Genomic DNA, 18,646 nt, shown 5'->3' with positions numbered 1-18,646 from the left:
TGAATGAGGTACCCTTGCCCCAGAGGCCTCGGCTACCTGCACGGAGCCGAGGTCCTCTGACAGAGAGAGAAACATCCGAACACCCTTCAGGGGCTGGGGAGAGAAGCCCCTCCAGCAGTCCCCTTCTACCCTCTCCCGACACCTCCGAACCGAGAGGTGAGGGCAGCGCACCGCCCACATCCGCCTCACATCACTTCCTGGGCTTTAAAAAAAACGGGAAAAAAAGACGGGGGGGAAAAAAAAAAAAATCATCCAAGCTCGTCCCGTCCCGGAGGTGCAGAGGCTGAAGCCGGGGTGCTGCTGCTTCTGCCCGCGCCGACACCATGAAGGCTCAGCCCGCGGCAGCCTCCATCTTCTGCCTGTGCCTGGTGCTGGCGGCCTCCGCAGCCTCCGCCGCGGAAGGGCTCGGAAAGGGTCAGGCGCACGTTTTCTTTGGGCTTTTCTCCCAACTTTTGCCTTTGCCTTGAATGGGTGCGCCGGGGCCGGGCCGGTTCTCACAGCCCGCGGCGGCGAGGGGAAGGCGGGGACGGGGGGGTGGCCGGGCCGGCCTAGCACTGCCGCCGCGCTTAGGAGGAGGGAGACAGCTGCCTTGTGACTTTAAAGATGAGGGGATCTTGAGGTGATTTTTTTTTTGCCCGTCGTGTTTCTGTTCCGGCTAAACCCCCAGGAATCTCCATTTCGAGGGCTCCCGCTTTTGTGTGGGGGAGGCTTGAGGAGAAGGGGAGGGGGGATGCAGCCCCTCAGCGTCCCTCTCCCCGCCTGGTGTTGAGGAGCCCAATGAGCCCTGGCCGGTTCTGAGTGGTTCTTCCCGCTCGCCCTCGGCTTCTCTTATTCCTCCTGAGCGCTCCTCACCCTTTGGCTGCTCTCCGAGTCCTCCTGGTGTGATTGCCATGTCTGACACCTCGGTACAGTCAGGCAGCACCATGGCCCTGAGCTTCACCACCCGTGGTGGTGGCTTTAGTCTGTCTGAGAGAGAAATCTCTTCAGGGCTGGCAGTAAACGCGGGTTTTGATCAATCACAACAAAGCTTTGTACTGGTTACCCCCAGTTGTTTCCCCTTTTGTTTTATGGTTAATTCTACAGATGACTTTTCATTCAAAAGGAAACACTCCGTAACGGGTTGTGTAATGCTTCTGAAAACACACTGAAGCTCCCCACAAAGTGGGCTTTAGTTAAAAAAGAAAAAAGTTTTCAAAAAGTGTTTTCCTAGCTAGAACAAAAGGTTTTCCCTGATTTAACATGTTGGCATTTGAATGAAGTAGCTGACGTGCTGATATTCTGAGTAAACATGACTTCTGCTAACCCAACTGTTTTTTGCTCTGCTGCATTCAGCTGGTACCAATGTAGCCTTGTGTCTGAAGCTGCCTCTGCAGCTGGTACCTGTGTGTGGTTGGACATGGACAAGGCATCCCCACCTTACTGCTAGCACAACCAAATATTTGATGTGTTGCATCACATATGTTCCCAGTTGTTCGTACTGGGAGAGGAGATAAGGTCATAAAAATACTGTGCCAACAGTTCAAGCCTCCCGGATGCTGAACCAGGATGCCACAAGGTTTTGCTGAGCCAGAATTTCTTTTCCTCCAACTTCTCTCCCATAGTTGTCTACTGGGCACGATGTCCACTTCCCCCTGTGTAAGCACTGGGCAGTGTGTGGCTCCTGACCCCCATGAAGCTCCCAAAATCTTCCCCCCCCTTAACACCCAGGGCCTTGGGGATTGCTGACTGATGCAGACCCTTAGCATTGGAAAGGGGCAAACTGAGGCTGATGTTTGGTCATTCAGCACATCTCTGCATTCCTGGAGCAATGAGACCTCTTAGAAGGTCTTCCAAGGGAGTTCTCCTATGAATAGTTCCCAAGATCTCCTTCACATCATCTCTCTGTGTGGCTTTCAGCCATGTGAAGTAGAGCTGTGTTGGCTGCCAGGTCAAAAAAACTGTCAGTCCCTGCTTTGCAGTGTTAAATGTATGCTCCCTTGCTCTTATCTTGACAACACCTGTAATCTGGGAATGGGATAAAATATTTCCTGCATCGTTCAGTCACTGTAACACTCAAAAATCTGTGTAAATGCATTCTTCCTTACTCTTTTATGATAATTATCATCAGCAGTAATACTCAGCATAATAGTTGCAGGGCAATTAATGATGATAGGCTGGGATAGGAATCTTAAAGTCTTGTGTTAGTTCACGTTCAGTGGGATTTAGGAAGCCAAATGCTGACGTGTTTGATTTGTCACCGGTCAGCTGATAAATGTTCACAGATTGGAAAAGGATGGGGAATAATTAGAAGGCTCTTCAAGTTTAATCTCGGGGAGATTTTGGTGATGCTTGCATTTATATAAAGAACTTTCATGAATGTGGTATGTGTTTCTTAATTTCAGTGGGATTCCTCATAAGACTACATAAATCGTATTTGCAGAAGTCTTTTGGGGACTGAGATTATAGTTTGATTTTTAAAAAAAGAATATAAAATGGGTTGAAAATATGCTTAAAAGTTGGACTGTTTTCATCTGTTAGTTGATGTTAAATTATGCAGCATTTATAAACCCTTATCTCTGGCAGGTTTTGGAGATCACATTCATTGGAGAACATTAGAAGATGGGAAGAAAGAGGCAGCAGCCAGGTATGTTACTTAGTTTTAAAGACCAGAAGTGTCTTTAAAAGCATTGACAAAGATTCTTTATTGATCCTAAAGGTAAAAAATTATGGCTTTAAATTTTTTCCTCTGAATTTATTCCTTTTCTCATTCTGTGAGGTGGAAAATTGTAGATTCTCTTTGTATTCTTAAATGTAAAACATAGAGCTGGCAATCTTGACATGGGCAGAAATGTGTTACACCTTCTAGGTTTGCACTTTCTTTGCATTTTCCTCTCAAACTGATCCGTCTGGTGAGTTCTTCACTCTAGTGTAGACACCAAATTCACCAAGATGGTACAGTTCAGAAGTCTTACAAGGGTTTATGATTGGATATCTTAGCATTTATTTTAAATACCTGTGCAAAAAAAAAAAAAAAATCTTTGGTATTTGCAGGAATAGTTGTAGCATCACTTTGCAGTGAGGCAGAGGAAGCTTTAAAATGAGACAGTGGAGCTTAGGCAAGGAGGAGCATTTCTGCTCAAAAAAAAAAAAAAAAAAAGGCCTGGAGCAAGGGACAGCTGTAATGGACACTCTTGACTTCTGTTCTTGGAAACACAGACCTGCTTGCTGATTTGAGCTTGTGAATTGAAAGGTTGTGAGAAATCACCACCAAAAAGATAAAAAAAATCTAAAAAGCGTATTTTTGATCTGAGCTTAGCCTTAGGTCAGGAGATGAAAAATGATCCAGAATTCTGTTATGCCCCAAGTGAGATGGATCAGGCAGGGTCTCAGGAGTTGCAGGACTTTGATTTCAACTCTGTAAAAATCGGGATGCGTCGGAGATGTCTTGGTTTCGAGTCCCCCGTGGGCGAGGGTGGGAATCCAGCGCTCATCACGTCACTGAGTGCTTTTGGGGACAACCATAGCACAATCGCACCTTTAATCAGGACCCCATCCCCCCCTTGGCCGGTGCCCCCGCCGGACTCCCCTCTCTCCTGGGCGCCCTGCGTGAAACCCCCGCACTCCGGGGAGGAGCCGGGGATGCGGAGCAGCGATGTGCCCGGCCGGAGGGTTTCCACGGGAGGCCTCTCCCCGGGGCGGCTCCGGTACAGGCCGCGGTTTCCCGGGGGACGACGGGTGCTGGGGGTGTGTGTGACCCGAACGGAACCATTCGCTTTGGCTTTCCGGGTCGGCATGGCGGCGGGGCGGTCCGGAGGATGCCGCTGGTGGTGCTGTGCGGGCGTGCGGGTAGCGGGAAGAGCCGGCGTGCGGCGGAGCTGCGGGAGGCTTTGTGCGGGCCGGAACGGCAAGTGCACGTCGTGACCGAGGCTGAAGGCGGCCGAGCGGCGTTGCGGGCCGAGGTGGAACGGCGGCTGAGCCGGCGGGACGTGGTGATCGTGGATGCGGGCAACGAGGTGCGGAGTATCCGCTACGAGCTGTACTGCGCGGCGAGGCAGGCGGGCACGGCGCGCTGCCTCCTGCACTGCGCCGGAGGCCCCGGCCGCCCCGACGAGCCGCCCTTCGAGGTTCCCGACCCGCGGAACCGCTGGGACCATCCGCTCTTCACGGTGCACGGGGAGGAGCCGCTGCCGCTCTCCGACATCCGCGCCGCCCTCTTCGAGAGCGTTCCGCCGCCCCCGCACCGCGCTACCCGCACGCAGCCCCTCCAATCCAGCGGGTTCCTCCATCACCTCGACCGGGTCACACAGGAGGTTCTGGCCGCCGTCATGGCCGCACAGAGGAGCGGGGCGCAGCCCGGAGAGGTGGTTCGCGTGCCCGGTGTCGCCGAAGGGCTGGTGTTGAGCCGGGCCGTCAGCATGGCCGAGCTGAGCCGGCTGCGGAGGCAGTTCATTAGCTACACCAAGATGCAGCCCAGTGATGAGAACTTGCCCCAGTTGGCCAGCATGTTCATTCAGTACCTGAGCCGCAGCATCCAGTGAGCCCTGTCACCTGTGCCACACGCGGCGGTGGCCGTGGTCCCTTCCCAAAGTACTGGGAACAGTAAGAACGTGGCTTCCAGGCACTGGGTCCTACCTGCTGCTAATCAAATGCAGCAACAGCAGCTCTGGGAAGCTGGATGCCTCGTCCCTGCAGCAGCTGAGCAAGCTGTATCTCCAAGAGGATCTGTAGGGATGCTGTTCTCCCACCCCTGAATTCTCGCTTCCATCTTTCAAACAGGAGAGCTACTGCTGCATCCCCAAGCAAGTCAGATTTCCTATGGAGACCTACACCCCAGTAATCAAATGGTGTCGGAACATCAAAGCCCAAAAAAGATGACTGTAATATTGGCTTGTGCATGTCTTGAATAGGAAGATTTTTTTTTCCAATACTATCTCCAGATAATGTCAAACTGCAGAAGAGACTTCAGGTCCAGAACTGGAACAGGTTGTATTTTTTAGGATGGAGCTGTTTCAAAATACCTTGCTGAACCTGGGAGCTCTTTGCAGACTACACAACAGAAGGGTGCTGGCTTAGCAATCTTGCCTCTGATTCAGGTCTAACAATAAAATTTGTGCCTTAAATGGAGTAAAGTCTTTATTTACTGCAGGACTGTATTATTGGAATGATTTGCTATGTCTTTTTTTCTGCAAGGTGCTCATTTAAAACCCACCAGTTATTTGAGAATGCTTTCATAGGAAGAGTGAGCTAAAATGGCAGTGTCTGTTCTGGGTAAACCCTTACAGGTCTGCACGTACTGTGAGGGGTCACTTAGCTTTGTGCTTCTTTCCAACTAATTTTGGACTTTGCTATACCACATATGTAGCTCTTGTAAATTTTTCACCTTCTGGTTGATGCTTCAACACTCACTTTAATAAATTGTGGTTTTTGGTTTTGATTGAATGTGTAGCATCCTTCTGAGAGAGCAGAAAGTAAAGTGGGGCAGGAAGGGTTATTTCAATTACAGTGACTGTTACCAGCTGCTAGGTGGACTTAGGCATTGCAGAACTGAGAAATGAGTACAAAAATGTTTTGATGTAAATAAGTTTATTTCTCAGTCAAGGTAAAGAAAATAAAGCTGAGAAAATGCATTCAGTATCTTCAAAATTTCTGTGAGTTTGCACTAGCTAAGAGTTGGTATTTCAAGACTGCAAGCTTTTCCATTTAAAATCTGCATTGAAAATCTCTGACCTTAAAAAAAAAAAAAAGGGAAGTTGCACTACTGATTACCCTATGATTAGACTCTTCTGGCATGAAGCACTGATCCTTGATGATTATAAGAATATGTATTTTCCATACTTAAATCAGCCTCTCCTCAAGAAAGAGGCAAAATCTTGCATGGAAACAATGGGGAAATAAGAATTTTATTGTCAATCAGGGAGAGGAGGCTGATGAAATACAAGCTTTACTAAGGAAATGTAAATTCTTTCATCTTACTGCAAACAGAGTCCTATGTAAAGATGGTGACATATTGGTTAATTATAAACAGCAGACTTCTGTTTGAACTACTCCAAATGTTAATTGCTTCCTCTCCACCCTTTCCTGGTTCTGAAGGCCATAACTGGATGCTGCTCAGTAGAGATTTCCTTTCATATCCATCTACAGCTAAAGAAAAACTTGTACTTCAGTTCTGCTAGTGAGTAATTTAGTTGCCATCATGTCCAAAGGTGTTCCTAATTTCTCTGTTTGTGAGAAATTCTCTTAATATTAAACCTCCAAAATGGTAACAGGGTTTACAATAACAGAAAGCTTAAACCTTTCTTTGCTTGGCATACCCTGAGAGAAGTATCCATAGAGTATGTTCTCTGGGTGCTTTCCTTGATTCCTTCTTTTCCTTCACTTGTTCTGGAAGCTTTATCATTATTACCAGCTTCCCTTGGATACTCATCCACAGCTTAAGGCATTTATTGGTTATAGAAAAGGGATGAGATACCCAATTCTTGTTCTTAGTCTTTCTTAGTTTATTGCCTTAGTCAGCTTTCACCAGTTCAGCTGTTGGTAGGAAAATGGAAGTAAGGACTTCATGCTCAGAAGTGTGGAGGTAAGTGTTGTATTACATGGCTACAAAAATCCCCTGGAGCTGTCTCACTTTGCTTGCTAGAAAGGTAAAATTGATGCAGCATGGTCAGGAGCAGTGAAGTGGCTGATTAATTGAATCCCTAAGACCAGGAAATGTGTGAAACTTGTCATGTTTTTAAGGCTTCTTTGTCTAATTCTTTGTTGCATAATGCAGCCTGGATGAGAAATGGAGTTAGAGAAATTGAACTTGGTAAGCTTGACTTTGCCAGAAGGTAAAATGCTGAAGGGATTTTTTGAAGATCAGGGGTAAATAAAACATATCTCAGGGTGATGGAAACCTAACCTCTGTGTAATAAGAGTCAGGTAAATTCTATGGAAAAAAGAGAAACAGTAACATTGATCCTTTGTATTGCAGCTTATTTAGGCTGCAGTTTCACACAGGCCTTTCCCCTCCTCAGTCCTGGCACTTCTCACATTTGTCACAGGTTCATTTCATACCAACAAGCCTGGCAGCCAGAGGGTTTGCTGGGTTACTGTGTTTGGTTATTGCTCCTTGGGACATCTTGGACACAGGCAGTGTGACTGAAACATACAAAGTATAATGGGGAGAGGAATGGATATATGACTGCCACCCACTGGGGTGCCTTCAGCAGCCACCCAAATCCATCCTGAGATCTCTCAAAACAGATGGTGCCACTAAATACTTCCAGTAAAATAAAATTAAAAAAAAAGGACCAGTTGTGTATCTGAGCAAATATAAACTGCTAAGAGCAAACTTTCCAAAGAGAAAGTCTCCTCCTCCACATAAGCAGTTCTTCACTAGCAGTTAAAATAAATTGTTATTATACATGTTTTAAGACTTGGAAAGCTTTTTGCAAGGCAGCCTCAACGCAGCAGAATCTCTTTTGTCTTTATATATTTCCTGTTACACTTAGCCTTTGTAAAAGTCTTGACTGTTAAAATATACATGTAGTAGAATTTGATTTAGAGGCTCAGCTGTAAGCTTCAACAATTCTCTTTTTTTTTTTTTTTTTAAGTGGATTGCCTCTTATGGTTATCATCCACAAGTCCTGGTGTGGAGCTTGCAAAGGTAAGTGGATGTAATACTAGAACTTGCTGATATTTTTAATGAACTTTTGTCTGTAAAATGTAGCTAACACTATTTGTATTTCATTTAGAGCAGTATAATATTGCATGAGTTTAACTGGTAGCACTGCCCAAAGCCAGCCATGCCTAAGTGGCAGCAAACTGAAAGCTGTAATACTGCACTTGTGTAGTGGCTGCAATCTCTCCTGCACTTGGCAATAAAAAATGGAACAGGATGAGTGATCCTCAAGAATTAAGTGTAAATTGCCTTACTTTCAGCTGATGATTCTTCCAGGGTGAGGCTTTGTCTTTCATTATTGCAAACAAACAAGCTGGACATGATGGCTAAGCCCGGAGGATGAGCTGGTTCAGTAAGAACTGGTGGTTTACATTAAGATTTTTATTTCTGTTCCATTGGTTCAAATATGCAGGTGTATGTTGGGCAGGCTTTATCAGATGGCTGCTCAGCAAGGGTTGCTTCAGTTACCTGCAGTTGTGAGCCTGGTTTAAATGTTTTGACACACATATCATATATGTTTGACACATATATCCCATTTACTCACTAGTTTTTGAAAAGTACCAGTTGAGGTTTTGATGCTGACCTGAAAACCCAAAATCTTTTCCACTGTCTTTATGCATCTCTTCTTTTTCTTTTTTTCCCCTTTTAATTAGCTTTAAAGCCAAAGTTTGCTGAATCCAAGGAGATCTCTGAACTTGCCCATAATTTTGTTATGGTCAACCTTGAGGTAGGTTGTCCTCTTATTTGTATCCATGTTACTGGCTTGTATCTAAACATTTGGAACCCTGCTTAGCTGGTTGCATCCTGTTTTGTGTACATCCTAAGTTGTGCACTCCTGAATAGGTATCCAGGACTGACTGACACAGCTGATTGTTTTAAAAATAATTTTCTTCAGTCTGGTTATATTAATTATGTTAAATTAAATTGCTATTGTCTCTTTACCAGTTTGTACCTTATGTCATTCTGTTGCTGTAAGAAAGGAGTTTATATTCATTCACTCATGGCATAACAAACATACCAAAGTGGAGTGTTTAATGCAAATTGATAGAGGAGAAAAAAATAGGATTATTTTTACAAATCACACTTGCTTAGATGAAAATCTCTTTCTTTTTGTGAGTGGAAGGTACTGCAGTTACCTAATGTTTGTTCAAGATGTAAATTACTCAGGGTAAATGGAATCTGGAGACAATAGCTTGTTTCTTTAACAAGTGTGCTGTGTTTTGTAAAACACTTTGCTAATATATTCCTTCTGTTTTGTCTTGCTTTGATAGGATGATGAAGAGCCAAAGGATGAAGCCTTCAGTCCTGATGGAGGTTACATTCCCAGAATCCTTTTCATGGGTAAGGCATCCTCAGCAGTTGTACCCATTCATAAGACTGTGTTCTTATTGTTGCCACCTAAATTTCCTGTTTGGTTTCTTGTTTCATAGACCCCAGTGGAAAAGTCCACCCAGAAATCATAAATGAGAAAGGAAACCCCAGCTACAAGTATTTCTATACCAATGCTGATCAAGGTGTGTACAAAGTAGTTTGAGGTTCAGAATCATGATTCACCTTCATACCTACTCTGGTGTCTACAGGACCTAAACTTGGTCTCCAGGTGTAGCATGGAAAATCATGCAATTTGTGTGATCCAAACACAAACAGCTGGGAAAGGGGCATGGGACTGTTTGGCTTTGTTTTTTTCACAGATAAATTTATAGAACTACATTCTGTAACTGTGTTATTTTAAAACACATTACCAAGACACCTTGTTTTTTTTCATCTTGAGATTAAGAAATAACTCCTGTCTCTCTGTCTAATCTTTTAGTTGTCCAGGGGATGAAGGAAGCCCAGGAGAAGCTAACGGGTGATGCTTTCAAACAAAAACACCTGGGAGATGAACTATAATGAGCACACCAAATGATCCTTTCCCATCACTTCAGAACTCTAAAAAAGAAATGATTAAACAGACTAAGAATGTAGGTGCACTGGAGGGACTTAATTCTCCTGTCAACAATGTTAGGTTAAACCCTGTTTGGAATTCACACTCATGCATCAATCACAGTGTTATCTCCTCCTCTGCATGGCAGTTTGCACTGTAAAGGTTGTTTGCATCCAGGGAATGTGCAAACACATTGATCTGTGCATTTGAGCAACCACTAATACTTGGTTTTAAGAAGGAGGCAAAATGCTGAGGTGAGGACAAACAGTGTGGTTGGAATAACTAGAAGTAGCTGACATTTCAATGCTTTACCAGGGTTGGATCCCTCTTTTCTCACTGGTGTTGTGTGATGCCATTATTTTTACTGGGGATTCCTATGAATGGGGCATGTTCCTGGGCAAAGTGTTTTGTTGACATCCTTAACCATGAATTCTGCCACTAAGCCAGGTCATATGAATTTCATGAATGTCCAAAAAGCATGTGAATTTATTAGCTCTGCAAACATGGTTTTTATGTAAAACTGCGTGTGATTAATCTTTATTTGCCTTTGGGCAGAGATTTAATTTTTTCCTTGTGCACTCACCTTTTGATTGTCTCATTAAGTGAGGGTGGGTTATGTCAAAGCTTTATGGGGGTTCCCCTTTTATTCTTTGAATGTTTTTTGGCTAAAGCCTTGCCATCACATTGTACTGTATTTTTGTACCAGGGTGTAAAATTAAACCTTTTTAAACATAAATATGCAGACAGTGTTTTGTGGTATAAGGTGTAGCTTTCCTAAGTCTGGTTTTGTTTATGTTGCAGTGATTATTAATGTTGAATGTCACAGCTGGAAAAGGTTTCTACTTTTTACCATTACAAAGTCAACAGTTGTTTTTCCATGTAATTACAATTCAGCCATTCTTGGACTGTCTATACTGTTAAGAGCATACCTAGTGTATGTGTTTCAGTGGAGCTGGAAGGAAAAAACAGAGGGGAAAAGATCAGCTTTCTCAGCCTGCTGGTAACACTTTTCCAAATGCAGCCCAGGATGCTGTTGGCTTTCTTTGCCAGAAGGGATGTTGCTGGCTCAGGGTCAATTTGGTCTCCATCTGGACTCCTACATCCTCCTCTTCAGAGCAGCTTTCCAGGCAGTCAGCCTCCAGCCTGCACTGAAGCATAGATTATTCCTCCTCAGGTGAAGGACTTTGCATTTCCCTATGTTAAACTTCCTGATAACCCTCTTCCCATCTCTCCAGCCTGGTCAGGTCATTCTGAATGGCAGCACAGCCATCTGGTTATCAGCAGCTCTCTCTGGTGTTGTTTCCTCTAGCAGTTTGCTCAGAGTGGACTTTGTCCATTCATCCAGGCTGTTAATGAAGATGTTAAAAGTATCAACCCCAGGGGTACTCCACTAATGATGAGCCCCTTTCAGCCCAGCAGTTCCCCCAGTTTTCAGTCTTTACTGTCCTCCTCACTGCTCATTTATTTAGCTGGTACTTCACCACTTTGTCTGTGAGGATGCTATGGGAGGCAGTGACAAAAGCCTTACTGAAGCAAAAAAAAAAAAGGCTCTCCCCCTCCTTACCAAACTAATCATCAAAAGGGAAAAATCCTGTCTAAAAGGAAAAAAAATCCTGTCCTAAAGGCACTTGCTATGACTTCCCATAACAAAGACAGATAATTTTCTACAGATAATTTTTATAGAGCTCTCTGAGGACATTGGTTAGGGAAAATTGCTGTGTACAATAAACTAAACTTGTCCACTGAGTCCATTTTTACTCTTCAGTATCATAATGAATATTACTTTCCCAACAGTCTGCTTCCAAGGGATTTTAGACACCAAAATTCAATTGGGCACTAGAAGACTCAGTGGAAATAATGGGATTATTGCACATTACCATTGCCCAGCTCCACCACTAGAAGTTACTCTACAGGTTTTATCCTGTGCTTCTCATGCAACTTGTCTAATAAATAAACCATGAAATTGAACTCGAAAACTATTCTCAAGTTGTATTGGTTTTCAAAGTAAATAATTCTGTGTAAGTCCTGAAAAGGATCTGTGTTTTGTAAAATTGTCTTTTTTCCCAGCTGTATCAGTTGACCTAATAAAAAATAGGTCCTGTGTGATGCTCCTTATTTCATTTGTATCCTTAGATTGACATGCCTATAAAAAATTATTGATCCTTTTATTTCACTTGCCACCAGGGGGAGGACTCTGCTTGTTCATCTGGGATACGATTCAACAAATAGTAATTTTTAAAAAAAACAAAAAAACAAAACAATTTCTGATGCAAAGTAGCAGAGTGCACCTTTGCTGTTTTCCAGGCAGCTCTGCTTTTGTCTCATCTCTGCAGTGAAATTACTGCCTGGGAGATGGATGTCACTGTTCCCAAAGTCTTGCTTTGCAAAATGTTCTTATGTCAGAAGCAACGTGGCCTCAAAGTATTTTTAAAAGTCCTTCATCTACAGAGATCTCATTTCAGTGAGAGATGCAGGAAATGTGTTTCATCCTTTACATTTAAAACTCTTCTGATTCAGCATCACTTTCTTCCACCTCCTTTCTGATGCATCCATCCTCCAGTACTTTCTGCCTTCCAGACTTGCTGCTTCTGAAGGAGAAAAGAATTCCATAATAATTTTTCTTTTGTTATTTGGCTGCTTCCTTTCTAATCCTTTCTACCCTCTGTATATTCAGGCTTGCTGAGCTGATACACCTTCCCCACCCATCTTTCTGCTTCTTCTTTTCTAGACCATATTTTTGTGCTCTGTAGCAAGGTGGAGCTTGGCCTTTGCTGTTCACTGGGGTCTCAGTAGAATATGACGTGTGTGCTGCCACAGCTTGATTGCTAAGGGCAGCTGTTTAACAAATGTAAAAGCTCTTTCACATCTCTGAATTGCAGAGTAAACTTACTTTTGATCTGTTACTTACATATTTTTCTCTTTCTACACGTTAGTTTTAGACCTGGACGTTTTAGTTGGCATTCTCTACACCCTCCTGCTTTTTTAATCTGGACGGGATGATAATGCAGGTTGGCATTTCTATCTGTGCAGAGGGAGATGTCTTGAACCTTCCAGCCAACACTTTATATATGCATGTTGTGAACCATGCACACAAGCAACTTCACAGGATTTAGAGGAGCTGCTTACAGGTCAGTGATTGTTGTAGCTGAGTTTCAAGTGTGTTATACACTGCAGCATCTCAGTAGTGCACAGTAACCAAGGCCTCAGATGAGTTTGCCCCCTCAGCTTTGTTTCATGTGCTGTCCACTTGCAGATGACTTGCAATAAACCTGCAGACTTAGACAAATTCTTCAGACACATCCTAGAAATCCACTTGGATTCTCAGCTTCTACTTTTATGGTGATAAAACAACTCAAACACACTTTAAAATTCTGAGTACAGACCCAGGGACCTGCCAGGTCAAACCAATCTCATGTGAACAAACATGCTGTCAGCTTCCTTTCTCTCAGAAATAACCCACTGAGGGAAAAAAAAAACCCCAAATTAAAGAGTGACTGGACTGCAGCTCACCATCTGGCTGCCTGGGAGCAGGAGTTGTGCACCTAAGGCTGAACAGGCTTTAAGGAAGTGTCAGCTAGAGACTCAGAAAACCTTTCCTTTGCCATGCTTAGCAGCAGGGAAGAAAAGTGCAACAACCAAGAATCCCAGCACAGCCAGAACGTCCTGTCCATCATCTTGGCATGCTGAGCTCAAGAGTCAGCTACTTCAAAATGCATTTTTGGCCCCACGTCTGTTCTTCTGCCATCACGTGTAGCCTGTGTCAAATCTTTAATAAGCTTCATTCATAGTCCTCACAGCTTGTGGTATGAGAAGCTCTGAAGTGAGGTATCATTAAACATGGATGAATGCAAGGTCACATCCTTGATGAAACTTTTTTAAACTTTTGGCAAGAGGAGAGGCATTATGCTGTTTTATTTATTTTCAGCTAACCCAGTATTATGGCTGGCTGGGTTTGCCCAACCAGGAAAACCACTCCAGGGTTATTCTTTGGCAGCTGTGGGTATACGTGGATCAAAACTTGAGACCTGAGGATGCCCATCAAGAAAGCAATAAAGGTGGAATTACACTGAGCAGAACTCTATCCAGAGAGCAGGATAAAAAGGGGAACTTCACTGCAAGTTTGTGCTCAGGTCAAAGAAAATAAAGCCCAAGGGTGAAGTTTATCTAAAAGGTTGCTCTGTAGGTTGTAGGGCTAACTGGGCAGGGGAGCTTTCTGCCTGGAGGGAACCAGGAAACACTCATAAAGGTCTGTGAAAATGGTGAAAGTCACTTTGTCTCAAAACTATTTGGCATATTACCTCATTGCCCCTTTCTTCCTCCACGAAACAGGTGCTGGTTTGTTAAGCAGTTCAGTCAAATAATCTCAGTTTGCTTTTCCTTTCAAAGTTTGCCTAGCATAAAGGAGTGGCTGCATACAAGTTCCCAGGACTGCCATTGTCCAGGAAGCACCACTCCTACACCGAGGTGGTGGTTCACTCTGGCAGCACCAGCCTGGTGCCACCACCTCAGGTGTGCCCAGGAGGAGGAATCTCCACTGGCAGCTGTGACAAATGTCATGGCACAATTTGGTGATGGCTAAATCTGCAGCGGGTTCCTTTGATTAAGGACCAAAAAGAAAAAAAAAAAAAGAAAAACACCCCAAAACACTCAAACCCCAAAAAACTAAACAAAAACCAAATAGACAGCCCAGATTTGTCAGTTCATAACTACACTGGAAGCAGGGACTGGCTGACCTGTGCCTACAGCATTCCAGGTTCTGACTCAGAACAGCAAGAGAGGCTGTTGCAAACCACCCCGTGCTGGCAGTCATCCCAAGACAAGGCAGAGCAAGCAAGGTGTGGGGAGCAGGCAAGGTACATCCCAGGCACGGGATCACTGGCTGGGTAGGTCCTGCCAAAACAATCAAATGCTTCTGAGCTGCTCCAGCACAGGTGTCTCCTCCTCCATTTCCTATGTGCCTGCCATGATGTGGGGGATGAAGGGGAGAAAACTTTCCTAGAAATTCTCCCTCCTCAAAAGAGCCTGATCCCATTGCTACTCTCCAAGCCAGGGGAAGGGAGAGAAAGTCCACAGGAGATGCAGGAGGAGACTGGATAGGGCTGCAGGGGCAGAGGCATCAGGACTAAATCTGGGCTCAGACTGTAGGTAACTGGATGCTGGTTATAGATTGTTTGAATATGCATTAGCCCTGATAAAGAGAATGAAATTCACACACATCCTGGGGACACAGCATGGGCCATACACATTTTTTTATTCCATACTGAAGTGAAGAAGCACCTGGGTGAGTGCAACCTCTTCAAATAAAGAGGATTCTGTTTTCTCTTTCCAGCTGGCAAGTTTGCACCTAGCTGCCCTGGATGATGGCTGGTAAGCAGCTGAAACTGCTGCTCTGTGTGCAAACTGTTGTTCTTTGGGATATAATTGTAGCTGTGTATGCCCAGTGCTTACAATGAGCTTACATGATGAGTCTTTTAGACTCAGGGTCATTGGTATTATTACTACGTAGAGCATTGCACATAGCAGACCATCATCCTTGATTTAAGTGCTTTGGTTTAGGAATGAGTAAATCAATAAATAAAATCCTGTTTTTAGAAAAGGGGTAACTGAAAAGAGTAAATTGTTTCCTTAGATCAATTGCATTGTGTGAGGATGCAGTAACTTGAATTAGAAATGTTGGGAGAGTAGCAGAGCATGCATATTGTGCCTGATAAATGTGCTCGCATGACTGCTGTGAGAGAGAGAGAGATCCACGAGTCAGAAAACAAAATAAAGCATAACATCTGCTCTTCCCTTCCACCTCCGTGGGCTTCTGGGAGTTCTCTCCCATATGCCCATCTATAAATCAAAAATAATACAGACCGCCCTCACTGGAAATTGTGTAAGCAACTCGGGACCTTGCAATATTAAATCCTGGCAGGGAAGTGCACTAGGACAGCTAACAACATTCAGTCTATAAATTATAGAAATGTAGTTAAACAAAATGATAGACAGAATCACTACAATTTCTCCTGTCTCTTTATTACCTGTATGAATCACTTCTTCTCTTGGTTAGTCCTGACTACGGAAGGGCTTCTGTAACGCTCCAGGGCAGCTGGATATAAACCCTGTTTTTTTCAGGGAAGGCATGAAATCTGGAAAAGTCTTTGGAAATTAGGCTGAACAGTGGCTCTGCACTTATAGCTGTGGTCATGGGATGTCAAATCAAGGGATCACGGAGCAGATGCCCAAGTGACCCTCAAATCTTAATGTGCTCTTTGGATCAAAAGTGAAGTGGATCTGCCCATGGCCACTTGCCTTCCAAGCTGGTGCTTCACAGGACTGTTGGCTCACAATGTTTTTCTAGACTGAGCATCAGCCAGCAGGCAGAGGAAGAGCTTTATCACCATCACACATTCTGGTTTCTGATTTTGAACTTGGGGTCTGTAGGATTTTAAAGGCAACCAAGTCAGCTGCAGCCCCCTCATCAGACCTCCTTCAGGCAAGCAGCTTGGAGAGATCTCAGCCACTGCCTCCCGTGTTTTTTTTTATCTTCTTAGCAGCAGAGATGTAGTCCCTGATGCCACAGCCACCATCAGTAGGCTTCAGAGTTAACAGTTCGACTGAAGTGATTCCAGACACTGCAAGAAAAATGGAAAGTTAGGGTCGCACCTGGGACGCCGTTCCCTGCCACCGCGGCTCCCGGAACACCTGAGGTGAGCCACATCCCCGCCAGCGGAGCACGGGGGCCGAAGGCGCGCTCCTGAACCGGGTCACCGGCGGTCTTAGACCGCCGCTTTTCTTCCACGGGCGACTCGGAGAACACATCCCGCCCTGCTCGGCTCCAGCCCCGCCGTCCCCAGACGGTCCCCGCAGCCCACCCCCTCCCCGGCTCCGCCCCCGGGGCCGCCTCAGGTGCTGCGGGGGGGCGGCTCCCGCCACGCGAGCAGCGGCCGCGGGTCCCATACGGCTTGGTTTCGGTTCGTTTCGGTTCTGTTCGGTTCGGTTCGGCTCGGCTCGGCCGCTCCTCTGCCTCAGGTAAGAGCCACGGAAAGACAGGGAGGGAGCAAGGGGGTAGCTTTTTTCCCGCCTCGCTGCGCGCCGTCGAGGCGCAGCCTTCCCCGTCCAAAGTAACGGCAAGGGGTGGCGGGCGCCGGGGCGTCGTCCCCTCGGGTTCCCGCGGCGGGGCGGGAAGCGCGCCTCACCTCAGCGTCCCCGCCAGGCTCCAAAAACTCTTCCCGCCCTCCTCGGTGCCGAGCGTCGGGGTTGTCCTCGGGCTCCGCGGGACGGCGGCGGGCGGTGAGAGGTACCCCGGTCCCGAGGAGCCCCCGTCGGGTGCGGTGCCGGTGGGTGCCCGGCGGGCAGCGTCTGGCGGGGCGGGCGCTTTGTGCCCCTGAGGTGTGGTGTGAAATGCAGAGCCTGAGGAGCGACGGGGAGGGGAAGGTAACAGCAGTTAAAAATCTCAGAAATAACTATCGGCAACGAGACGAGAGGTGAAACAATACTGCTTTATTTTTAAAATATATCGTGAGCGGGAAAGGGGCGGGGGGAGGCTGGAGACCGGGGCCTTCCTCGCTGTTTTCCAGCTGGTGTGTAACCTTTGTCAGTTCCTGTCACTCTGGGCGGTTGTTTTCTGCTCACGGACTCACAGCAGTTGTTAAAAGCAAGAACTGTCGGGCAGTGGAACAAAACTGCGGGGGTTTGGTGTGTGTTGTTGCTGTTCTCTGAAGGGGAGAGAGCTGGTGCTGGTGCTGCCCGCGCCCAGCCACGACCCGGAGGTTCGCTGGGTTTGGCTTTACAGGTGGAAGAGCGGACTCGCAGGCAGCGTGTCCATCCCCGCCGCCCCGTTACACAAACGGCTCAGTCATTGCGATTTAACTCATAAAAAGTACAGACTCTCCCATTTCTCCAGTTTATGCTATACAAAATAAATACCGTCTTTTTTTTTTTTTTTTGGCCATATGTTCTGAGACTATACCCCTCTCCCCCTCCCCCATCCATGTTCTCTGTGGTTGCCAGCAGCCCGGCAGTGTCATCTGATGTGCCACGGTAGCATCCTGCTGTGTGACCACGGGCGATATTGCTGACACTGCCCACAGGCACCTTTTTTTTTGCCTCCCGAGGTTCTGTCTCCATCCACGCTGCTCTTTCCTTCTCACGGCGTGAGCAGTGGTGTGTTTGTGCAGTGCATCAGGTTGATCTGACCTAAATTAAGTCGAACCTGACCAAAAAAAAAAAAAAAAAAAAAAAAAAGAGGGAAGTAATTTTAAGCTGGATTTTTCCCTTGGCTTTAGATAATATAAGACTGTGGCCTCTGAAGCTTAATTCATTTTTCTGTGCACTTCCTCGGTGGCAAACCTGTTTTCAGCTTCCCTTGTTTTGTTCCTCATCACTTACTCCTGACACAGTGCTGGACTCTGTTGTGGTAATGGCAGTTCATGGGCTTTGTAGTAGTCTGGGTTAGCTCTGGCTTCAAATAAACCTTTTTTTTTTTTTTAAGTGGGGCTTTTTCCTCCCTCTGCCTCCTGAGGTAAAAATGTCAGTGGAACCAAAATCTTGATCTGTGTTTTGTACTCGGATCATGGGAGCAATCATACTGGATTATACTGGGTACAGGACCATATGCTGCTCTATATAAGTGTACAACTATAAAGACTGTATTTCCTGTTATTTGTGCTTGCTCTTCTGGGAAGTGGTTGTGTATGTATTTACTGAGGCCTTGATCTGATTACTGCCTTCAGGGCTGTTTTATCAGGATAATTAGTAGTGTAAGTCAGGAGAGGGGCAAATAAACCAATCTTTAAATCAAGCTTTCTTTGCAGTTTTGATGAAACTGTGCTGCCCTCTTTGCAGATCTGATAAATCTTTGGGTAACAAATTGAGGAAACTTACAGGTTTTAGGTTTTAGTAACAGTAGTACTTGCCACAACTATGTGTAGCAAAGCAATATATGTAGTGTTCATTAGTATGCTAGATGTCATGTAATAATCCCATTAGTTAACTTGAGTGTGTTTCAGTTCACTTTTTCTGCTTTCATCCACATGATCTGGTGCAGCCCCAGGTCAAAATAGGCAGGTCACAGCATCACATTTCAAGGGTCTTGCATC

The 18,646-nt window shown here is 45.5% G+C and overlaps 3 protein-coding genes across 6 annotated transcripts in view; all 3 read left to right on the top strand.

Annotated features, from left to right (window-relative positions):
* Positions 1-178: 178 nt before the first annotated feature.
* Positions 179-11,669, top strand: TXNDC12 (thioredoxin domain containing 12). Its single transcript, XM_008493939.2, has 7 exons — positions 179-414; positions 2,563-2,623; positions 7,572-7,624; positions 8,293-8,366; positions 8,911-8,980; positions 9,070-9,153; positions 9,450-11,669. Exons 1-7 carry the CDS (start codon positions 324-326, stop codon positions 9,527-9,529), a joined length of 513 nt encoding a protein of 170 aa, XP_008492161.1. The 5' UTR covers positions 179-323; the 3' UTR covers positions 9,530-11,669.
* KTI12 (KTI12 chromatin associated homolog) lies at positions 2,646-5,413 on the top strand. The gene has a single exon (XM_030455552.1). It carries the CDS (start codon positions 3,795-3,797, stop codon positions 4,515-4,517), a length of 723 nt encoding a protein of 240 aa, XP_030311412.1. The 5' UTR covers positions 2,646-3,794; the 3' UTR covers positions 4,518-5,413.
* A 4,772-nt stretch (positions 11,670-16,441) lies between the features above and the next one.
* RAB3B (RAB3B, member RAS oncogene family) overlaps positions 16,442-18,646 on the top strand; it is a 50,058-nt gene continuing 47,853 nt past the window's right edge. The window contains exon 1 of one of the 4 annotated variants that reach the window (XM_030455099.1): positions 16,442-16,577. Coding sequence is in view for 1 of the 4 variants with exons in the window: in XM_030455098.1 (XP_030310958.1) it covers positions 16,950-16,982 (33 nt within the window). In the remaining 3 variants the exon portion in view is untranslated. Of the gene's footprint in view, positions 16,578-16,870; positions 17,033-18,646 lie in introns of those variants that run through there. The other 3 variants (XM_030455100.1, XM_030455098.1, XM_030455101.1) reach the window with 3 other exon arrangements.

Source organism: Calypte anna, chromosome 8, assembly GCF_003957555.1.
Source record: "Calypte anna isolate BGI_N300 chromosome 8, bCalAnn1_v1.p, whole genome shotgun sequence".
Taxonomy (NCBI): Eukaryota; Metazoa; Chordata; class Aves; order Apodiformes; family Trochilidae; genus Calypte; species Calypte anna.
The sequence above is the reverse complement of the archived record's forward strand: the minus strand, read 5'-3'. Positions and strand labels throughout refer to the sequence as shown.